Here is a 10908-nt window from a genome sequence, read left to right on the forward strand (position 1 = left end):
CAATGGATCACGGATCCATCACTTTTGTCAAAGTGGCTTCTGTTTTTCCTGGAATAATAAACATGAGCCTAATTTTCTGCCAAACTCGTACAACAAAACTTTCCGTTTATTATATCTTAATTGGAAATTCTTGAGAAGTTACGTATTCCTTTCTTACTTCACTAATATTTTACAAATAATCAAATTAAATATATTTAAATTCTTGAGAAGTTACGTATTCCTTTCTTACTTGACTGAGATTTCACTGGGGAAAAGATATTGTAACAATTAATTAGTGTTACTATTAATATTATTACTAATCAATTTCACTGTTAAATTGATTGTATTGATTCAACAATTATATTTATTTTTATCTTTGTAGGATTATAATTTCTCATATTTAATATTTTATATTTATTTTTATCTTTATATGGTTATGGTTTCTCATATTTAATGCTTTCATATTAAATATAGAGAATCATAACCATACAAAAATGAAAATAAATATAACCGTTAGATTAACATAATAGATCTAACGATAAAATTAATTGGTAATAACACTAATTGGTTGTTACAATGTCATCAAATATATGTAAAAAGTAAATGGTGGCAACTTTTTGGAGTTGTCAGATAGCCATCTGTTTGAAGATTTGATTGGCAGTGTATGAAAACATTTTTTAACATATGCTTGGCTTCCTCTAAATAAGAAGTGTGAGTTTTTGTATAAAAAAATATATTTGTATACAGTCATTGTTATATCGTAAACATATTTATAATCCATTGGTTCCAGATTTTATCTAAACGCATCTTAACACATATGAATGGCTATTCTACCGTTCATGCTTGTTATTGCTAACCTACTTTTGTTTGTCTCTCAAATTTCCTCTGAAACTGATACCATTACCCAGTTTCAGTCTCTTCCTGATGGAAGTTCATTGGTTTCACAGGATGGAACTTTTGAGTTTGGTTTCTTTAGTCCGGGTAGTTCCAAAAACCGCTATGTAGGAATCTGGTTCAAAAATATCTCTGTACAAACTGTTGTTTGGGTTGCCAACCGTGACAATCCAATCAAAGACAACTCAAGCAAGTTGAGCATAAGCAAAGAGGGAAACCTTGTCCTTCTCAGCAAGAATGGCACAGTTCATTGGTCAACAAATGCAACAACAAAAGGGTTAAGTGTCATAGCACAACTCTTAGGTTCTGGCAACTTGGTTCTAAAAGACGAGAAAGACAATAGTCCTCAAAACTACTTGTGGCAGAGCTTTGACTATCCCTCTGATACATGTTTGCCAGGAATGAAGTTAGGATGGAACCTAACGAGTGGCCTTAACAGGCGTTTAACTGCTTGGAAGAATTGGGATGACCCTTCTTCTGGTGAATTGAATTATGGCCTCTCACTAAGCAATAATCCTGATTTGGAGATTTGGAATCGCTCATCAATGATCTACAGAAGTGGACCTTGGAATGGCATTAGATTTAGCGGTACAAAAACAGCAAAGCAACTTCAATTGTTCAATGTAGATTTTGTGAGCAAAAGCGACGAGTATTATTTCAGCTACAAACCAAGGTATGACCAGTCATTGATTACAAGAATTGTCATCAACCAAACCACTTTTTCTCTTCAGCGCTTCACGTGGAATGAAACAAATCAAAAGTGGATGCAGTACTTAAATGTACCAAGAGATGACTGTGACAACTATAAGCGTTGTGGGTCATTCGGGAACTGTAAAATGACGGATAAGTCCCCAATATGCGAGTGTTTACAAGGATTCAAGGCAAAGTGGCCTCAAAACTGGAGTGAAGGATGTGTGCGCAGTGAAACTTGGAGCTGTAGGGATAAGAATAAAGATGGTTTCACCAAATTTAATAACTTGAAGGTCCCAGACACTAAAAAATCTTGGCTTGATAGAAGAATGACACTTGAGCAATGCAAGGCCAGATGCTGGGAAAGTTGTAACTGTACGGCTTATGCAAACTCAGACATCACTGGAGAAGGAAGTGGTTGTGTCCTCTGGTTCGGTGATCTATTGGATTTGAGACAGCTTCCAGATGCTGGGCAAGATCTGTATGTTAGATTAGCTCCTTCCGAAATAGGTACGAGATTTTATCTTTATTTCCGCAGATTTTTTTATTTAAAAAAACAAATTGAAATCAAGTTCGAACTATGTGTCATGCTAAAGAAAGCTGTTCTAAGGCTATTTATGCCAGTTTAGTGCTCCAAATTGAGTTCGGGGATAGAGACTTAAGTGATAATATAAGCCCCATATGGAGGAATCGTAAAAAAAATCAAGGATCTATCCTTCATTGAACCTCTGATACTAGATTTGACTCGATTTGGAGTTAGTCTCGTACCTGGAACCTGAATTGCCTCCAAAGAATAATTAGGTCATCGAATAAAAAAAACTTAAATTTGAGACATGTAAGCAAACGGAACAACTGTTAGCACTTGAACCAATTGTGGGTTCAAATGGTAATTATAATTAAATTAAGGGAAAAGTGTGTATAATTTTAAATGATGTAAAGTTGTGTTATTTTTTTTTTTTGATATAAATGGAGGGCCTAGCCGAGAAAAACTACAAAGACAGCTGATGCATGTAAAAAAAGTTGTGTCATTTTAAGTGAGAGAAAAAGATAAATAGAGGAGAGAGAGTGGACAAAAAAATATTAAGATGTAAGTCTCACCTCTTTATGAAAGTGAAAGGATATAAGTTGTGTGGACAAACACTTTTCCCTTAAATTAATTATGTTTAATATTTTTTTTTTCCGTGTTACTGTCTTGACTATTTTTTTCCCCCTCTCAAGCAAATCAAGATGTAAAAGATGCTTCTAAAAAAATGGTGGCTGTGGTCACAGCCGCTGTTTCATCAATTATTGCGATGCTTTTAACTTTAGCATCCATTCACTGGAGGAACAAAACCAAAATTAGAGGTAACTGTTCTTAACCTAACTCCATTTTACTATTATTATTATCGTACTATTTTTGTTAAACAACTAAGGCTTTATTTGGTTTTCCCATTTGCTACCCCTAAACATGGTAAGGATAGACCGAATTTCACTTTATTTTGCACATGTTTAGTAAAATTTGTTGTGGGTTATTCCTTTTATCCCAAACCATGAATTCTGAAGAAGTAAGAAATATTTACTTCTCCATTCAACTAAATTTTTTAATGAGAATTCAACTATAACCTTGAAAAATTAATAGTTTCTTTCAATTCCTTCATCCTTTCTCAGCCAACCTTAATATAACCAAACAAATAAAAGCTGGAGAGTTAGGTCGCATGTGCTTTCACAGTCTCTCTTTTTTTTTGAAAGAAATAAAATAAAACTTAGAGTCTGTTTCGAAAAACAGGTTTTTGATTTTCAGATAAAAAAAAAACACGTTTGATAAGGTTTTCTTTATAAACAAAGTTTTAAAAATTTTAACTATTTTTTTTTTTTGAATCAAATTTTGAGAACATATCTGAATTATTTTTGTTTTGTTTTTTAACTTTTAACTTTTAAAACAAAAAATATTATATAAAATACTTATTTCATTAACTATTCTACAAAATAATTTTAAAGACGAAAAAATCAAAACACAATCAAACACACAAAAAAACATATGAGCCCACCAAAACTATTTTTTACCGGTGGTGGCTCTATCCACATCCAACAAAATTGCATTATTTACTTGTGTATTGAGAGGCAAGCTTTGTTTATATAGAAAAGTGGGGTTTTATGCTTTGGGCGCCGGGGGTGGGGGTAACAATTCAAACTCAATTTTTTTTTAAAATAATAATAATAATAATAAAGTAAGCAATATTTGGAAATATTTGATTGTTTGTGAAAAGTAAAACACGTTCAATAAAAAAAAAAAAGAACATGTAGCTTCTGTTATTTCCTATCAAGATAGCGCATATGACAAGGGTGTTTGTGGGAAACAGGGATCATCAAGACAAAAGTAAAGAAAAACGAAAGCAAAGAAGATATGGAATTACCTTTGTTTGACATTGATACTATAGCGTGTGCCACTGATGACTTCTCAAGTGACAAGAAGCTTGGCGAAGGTGGATTTGGTCCTGTATATAGAGTAAGTATGCAACATGCCACCTATTAATTAATGGATAAGGACCGAGGACAAAGCATAATACTTTTTGTTCACCATTGAATTTTCTTACAAAGGTGGTTTTTTCTAGGGCACACTCCCAGATGGACAGGATGTCGCTGTCAAACGGCTTTCACAAAAATCTACACAAGGATTAAAAGAATTTAAGAATGAGGTTATATTTTGTTCCAAACTTCAACACAGGAACCTTGTTAAAGTCCTAGGTTATTGCGTTGAAGAACAGGAGAAATTACTCATCTATGAATACATGCCAAACAAAAGTCTAGACTTCTTTCTTTTTGGTTAGTATATTTGCAAATATTTGTAGCTAACTGTTTAAAATTTCATTTCGTTCTTTTAGTTAATCACTAACAAAACATGACTATCTAATTTTACAGATTCTTCCCGAAGTGAACTTCTAGATTGGTCTAAGCGGTTCAACATTATAACTGGAATTGCTCGCGGGCTTCTTTACCTTCATCAAGACTCCAGATTAAGGATTATACATAGAGATTTAAAAGCAAGTAATATTTTATTGGATAGTGATATGAACCCGAAAATTTCTGATTTTGGCTTGGCGCGAATGTGTGAAGATGATCAGATTGAAGGTACCACAAGCAGAGTCATTGGTACATAGTAAGTATTCTTTAGTGATCCAAGTTCAAAAATGAATAGAACTTTGAATTAATTCGTTTGTGTTTACTTTCAGTGGCTATATGGCACCTGAATATGCAATTGATGGAATATTCTCCATCAAATCTGATGTATTCAGCTTCGGCATTCTATTACTTGAGGTTTTAAGCGGAAAGAAAAATAAAGGATTTTCCTATTCAAACCACACCTATAATCTTATTGCGCATGTAAGTAATAAAAATAACTTGATTTCCCAAATATAATAATGAAGTGGTTGTTACTTATTACTAATTGTTATGGATTATTGTAGGCATGGAGATTGTGGAAAGACAGCATCCCACCGGAATTCATTGATACTTGTTTGGGGGGCTCGTATTTTACATCTGAAGCCGTACGATGCATTCATATTGGTCTTTTATGTGTGCAATATCTTCCTGAGGATAGGCCAAATATGACAACTGTAGTTGTAATGTTAACCAGCGAAAGTGCTTTACCTCAACCAAAAGAGCCTGTCTTCTTAATGGAAAAGGTTACTGTTGAGGAAAAATATAGTTATGGCCTGAAGACGTACTGTTCAACCAATCAAGTATCTATTTCAGAGTTTGAGCCCAGGTATTGAAAGAAATTGCTTCAAGTTTTACCATCGGCACCAATGGTAAGAGGTTGCGTATAATAACCCACTTCAGTAAACAATAGAAACTATTACAGCACTTTCACTTATTAATTAACCCATTACAGCAGTTCAAAAATAATACATACTATCAAGCTTTGTAAATGGAATATATGACAAATAATGACAAGTTAAGCATTAGATTAATGCGATAATAAGAATAAAAATATAATTCTTGCCAATCAAGTCAGTTATGGATCTAAATGTCAATTATGAAAAATTTAGGGACATAAGTGAAATTATTGGAAAGTTTAGAGGCCAATTTGTAAATAAGCAAAAGTTACTCTAAACTTAATTATGATGTCATAATATGGAATTTTTTGGAATTTAGTGGATTTAGAATGATTTAATTTAGGATTGATTATGTGTCTAAATTAGGTTATAAAGAAAAGAAAACATAAGGATATAGTTGCAATTTTTAAAAGTTCAGGTCAAAAGTCAATTTTTCTTAAGTTATAAGACTTACAGCAATTAGAAAGCATCTCATTTCTTTCTTTCTTCTTCCTCGGACCTGCACCTAGCCGAGACTCTAAGAATGCTTTTCTTCAAAATTCTATAACCTTAAAGTCCACAAAACCTAGAACACCCACTAAATTAAAGTTGAAGCTTAGGACTTGGTGAGTAAAACCCTAAACTTAGTTCACCTTGAAAGTTCTTGGTTGATGAGATTATGAGATTTTCCTTCCTCGTGGCTTCTAATGGCAAAGTAGTAACCAATTGGCTAAATAGAAAGAAAAACGAACACAAGGATTGCGAGAAAATACTATTCTCTTTTCTTAATTTTATTTAACCAAAAACAACCTCATAACAATAGGGTTCTCCAAGCCTTAAATGGGCAAAATAAAAATAACAAAAAAGTAAAGAATTATAATCATACGTAATCAAAGAAGATAACACACAATCAACGCACGCTCAAACATAATCTAAAAATAACAAAAACAGAAATAATTAACAATTATTGAAAAGCCCTAAACTATTGAATAAATTATAGAAAAGCCCAATCCAAGTCAATCAGCACTGGTGCATCATTCTCTCCCACTTGGAAAAGATTCGCCCTCGAATCTGCTTCATTTTCATTAATATGAACTTTTTCATGTGGTAACTCAGGTGACAACTCTTCTGGTACAATATCACCAAATTTCCTAATTAAGATTAGGACTTGTGAATGCAATTCTTTGATATGCTTGGTATATTCACCTGCATTCGTATTAAATTGCTTGGGAACTAGAAATATTACGAGTTCTAAGGGAGTAAATAGACAAAACCCATAAATTATTCCAAAAGGACTATTGCCTGCAGTTTGGATCAATGATCGCATCTGTGATCCGTCATAGAAAAATTTCGTCTGATGTAACAACAATTTCCATTGCCCTTGACGATCTCCAATTAAACTTCTACCAAAAGTTAAATCTTTATCTCTATGGAGCATGAGGTTGTTATGCCTGTTGTCCCCAAATTCATAGTACTGCTTGCAAACTAAAGACTTATTGAACAAAGGATCATTCAGCATGATATCTTTGGGTAGAACTTCCTCTTTGTCAGAGATATTAGAATTTTTAATAACTGACTTTTCACCGAAATCACTACAAGAGATTTCTTCCACCTATGGATTCTCATCGTCTTGCTCCCAATCATACTTATCATAGATAGGGAACTCATCCTAAACTGGAGCATCCTTAACGGGATTCTCATCATCTTGATCTTCATCATATTCATCATAGATCGAGACCTTCTGGTCTTCTGTCAATTCTCTGATGTCAAAGACCCTTTCGACGGTGTGTGACTCGTCGATAAACTCATCTGGATGAGTGATGCTCTCGAATTCCAGGATCTCAATCTTCACCCCACTATTAGGAAAAATGGTTGATTTCCAGGTTGACTTCGTCCTCGTCGCTCTTGGTTCCAGTTCCACAATGGGTTTTCGCTCCTTTCCTCCTTATGAGATGATCTTTCAGAATCCTTTCCTTCATTTGACTTGTCCTACTGTGTTTGGGCAAACAGTTGTTTGAGCTGCTAAATTCGTCTACCTTGTTCTGCCATTGTAGAAGTCATTGCTACAATTATGGTGTCAATTATTGTGTCTCCCATGTCGATGTGTGGTTGTTCGCCGTCGCCGTTTAGGTTGTTATCATGCCCTCTACTGCTGTCGTCGCCTCGACCTCGTCGTCCACGATCTTGACCTCGACGACCATTATTCTGTTCAGCCATTTATGTGACAACCAAAGCTCTGATCACCAATTACCAAATAATGGCGAATCAGTAACCAATTGGCCAAACAGAAAGAAAAACGAACACAAAGATTGCGAGAAAATACTATTCTTTTTTCTTAATTTTATTTAACCAAAAATAACTTCATAACAATAGGGTTCTCCAAGCTTTAAATAGACAAAATAAAAAAATAAAAAAAGTAAAGAACTATAATCATGCGCAATCAAAAGAGATAACAGACAATCAACGCACACTCAAACATAATCTAAAAATAACAAAATGGAAAATAATTAACAATCATTGAAAAGCCCTAAACTATGGAATAAATTATAGAAAAGTCCAATCCAAGTCAGTCAGCTCGGGTGCATCAGCTTCGGTTACTGTTCACTTCATGAAGTTTTGATGGCTTGTTTGATAGTTTAAAGCTTGTAGATTGAAGCTTTGGTGATTTGGAACACAACCAAGATAAGAAACTACAATTTAAACAGTAGAAATGTGAAGCTTTGGTTTAGGTTTTCATGAATTTTTTATGAAATTTTTCTCCTAGAAAATCATGGTTGGTTATTGTGTCTTAATGATTGGATATGTTCTTTGATGGTTTTGGAGTTGAATGGTCTATGTAGTGATCATCGGAAGCATAATTTGCATGAATTCTCCTAGTCCGTATTCGACCATCATGTGTAAAGTCAAGTTGGAAGCTTATTTAATTTGGTTTTGTTGATGGTTAGTGGTCATTTGTTAGTGTAGTGTGAAATGGACTAGTTGCTAGCTATTGAATAGCTTGAAAAGTTGATTAACTTCCTAGAGGTATGTTTCGGCCATTGAGTGAAAATAGGTCTAGGAAGTTTGTTATATTATGAATGAATCTTGGAAGCTAGTTTAGTGTTATTCCAAGGGCGGTGAAAACCTTGCTTTTAAGTGGTATTCATGTTGAATCCATATTATAAACAATCTTGGATATTTGGGGATAGATGGTCATGACTTGTATTGGGCTTGAATTGGCATGTTAAATAGAATAAGAAATGGTCCATAATTAAATGAATACGGTGAAACCAACCTAAACATGATATGTGAAATTATCTGTCATGTGAAAAGTGTTGAACTTTATTATTTCAACCATTGAAATGTAACCTTTATGGTATTGGTTGGTATCTAGGTTGGGAACAATTGAGGTAATCTTGAAAAATCAAGCTTCAGAGTGACTTTCTTGGATTACAAGTAAGTAAACTTTCGGTTGAGGAGTTTATCTTCGTCTTTGTTTGTTCCACCATGATCCAATTAGATTATGGTTTTAATGTGGATATGTTGTGATGAATGTTAGAGATTTAGTATAGTTGCATTCATGTAGGATATGTATATGTTATGATGTAATGTGTAGATTTATGGTTTATGGCCAATGAACGCATACATGTGTGTACCTTCCTTGGGGACAAAGTTCTTGTAATTTATGATCCTTAAGGACAAAACCTTTGGATTATTATGTATGGATTGATCCTTAGGGACAAAGCCTTTGGACAATCATTTGTGGATCTCCTGTGAGGACCCAGGTTCTCAGAAGGTTATGTGTTAAGACTATCCTTGAGGAGAAATCTCTTGGAGGTCATATATGTGATGAATATATAATGTCTGCTATATTTCGTTACCTGACATTTCATGCAGAAATTGAACTCATTGGTAAAGAGTGCTCCTTAAACCTTGAGTTTACTGAGATGATTAATCTCACCTCGTTTGGGGACATATTTCAGGTACCCCAGCAGCAGCAGGAGAGCCTCATAGGGCAAGAGGCCCGCATAGGGTTAAGGTATTTATAACCGATGGAGATTTATGTTATGGAATTACTGTATATACATTTTGTGGAGCATGTTATAGTATCATGCACCATTGTATAGGCAGACATGTATTTTGGTGGATGATTGTACATATTCTTTTGTAGAATGATGTATGATCATGCACATGTATAGTCTGATATTTGTATTTGTGAGACATGTATGTCTATGACTTTATGTTTGATTTGTTTACGAGGTGTATATGTTGGCATGGAGCCATTAACTATATGAATCCATGGATGGATTCTAAGTCCATACTTGTTGAACTATTTGGTATATATCTGGACTGGACTTTTCTGGATTTCAGGTACCATATATAAAGGTGGGATTATATCCCTGGATTGTCTAGTTTATAGTGAAAATGTTGTCCGTGAGATTCTATCCAGAATGGTACATGTTATCATATCCGGATAATCATGGACCATTAGTTATGGTTACAGGATTTAAGTAAGAATTCCATGCAGGAATAAGACTGTACAATTTATGTTGATATGAAAAATACAAGATGCATAGCAATACGTAAAGAGAAATAAAAGAAAAAAGTTAAGTCACATAGTTACATAGAATAACGATGATACTTTATGTAAGTCTTCCGCTTAAATTAATAAGTATGGTGTGCTTTATTTACCATATTGCATATTAGCTAACAAGCTGCAAACGGGGCATTACATTGCGTGCTATGCACTCACAAAATTCATGAATTTTTAAATTTTGGCTATAATTTTGTGTACTTCTAAAATAACTTTAGCCCATTTGCAATTTTGATTTTAGCCCATATCTTATTGTTGTTATGCGTCTTTGCTTTTTACATCTCATATCAATGTCCTGCGACCCAGCCCAAGCTATGATTGGCACAAAGATTAATATTCTAGACAGGCAATGAAATTCTACATAAAAAATAAATAATTTAAATATTCTCAAGTCGAGTTTCCTTTGAATTTCATTTTTCTCAAAATACAAATAAATTTTCTTGTAAGAATAATAGAATAAGTCTAAAAATAATAGCATATACGACTTCTTTTACCCGCAGCACCGGTATCAATTGAAATCTATGTAAACGACTTGGTGACGTAAAATGGCATATACGACTTGGTGACGGAAAATGGCCAAAATCACCAACCTCATGTCTTCTTTACAAAATTTTCTCAGTTTATGTAAACGACTTGGTGACGTATTTTTTAGAACATAAAAGAATTATGAAGGACCCGCCTATGTTCTTGTCAATTGATGCATTATGAAGGTGACCACACGTCAACCCAGGACCAATAATGCAATTCGTATTCGTATTAATTACTCCAACGCTCCTACTTAATGCTGATATATGTATGCTCAAAATGCGTGGTAGTGGTTGTATGCAGTAATTAACGCAAAATAATGGCCATCATTCTAGTTATCCTTGTTTTTATCTTTTTGTCTTTTTTGGTACAGTTATCCTTGTTATTTTCAATCTACTATTGTTCTTGGAGGGAGGCTACCAAAATTTTTTATTATCAACTTACTACAAATTT

At 33.9% G+C, this 10908-nt stretch overlaps 1 protein-coding gene across 1 annotated transcript; it reads left to right on the forward strand.

Annotated features, from left to right (window-relative positions):
- The first annotated feature begins 800 nt into the window (after window positions 1–800).
- Window positions 801–9534, forward strand: LOC133284248 (G-type lectin S-receptor-like serine/threonine-protein kinase At4g27290). Its single transcript, XM_061481240.1, has 8 exons — window positions 801–2073; window positions 3903–4048; window positions 4155–4365; window positions 4462–4699; window positions 4773–4923; window positions 5007–5308; window positions 8731–8792; window positions 9320–9534. The coding sequence occupies exons 1-7, from the start codon at window positions 801–803 to the stop codon at window positions 8774–8776; spliced, it is 2367 nt and encodes a 788-aa protein (XP_061337224.1). The 3' UTR covers window positions 8777–8792; window positions 9320–9534.
- The last annotated feature ends 1374 nt before the right edge of the window (window positions 9535–10908 follow it).

This window comes from Gastrolobium bilobum, unplaced genomic scaffold (genome assembly GCF_033153095.1).
Source record: "Gastrolobium bilobum isolate Gb01-03AN ecotype WA unplaced genomic scaffold, APGP_CSIRO_Gbil_v1 utg117798, whole genome shotgun sequence".
NCBI lineage: Eukaryota > Viridiplantae > Streptophyta > Magnoliopsida > Fabales > Fabaceae > Gastrolobium > Gastrolobium bilobum.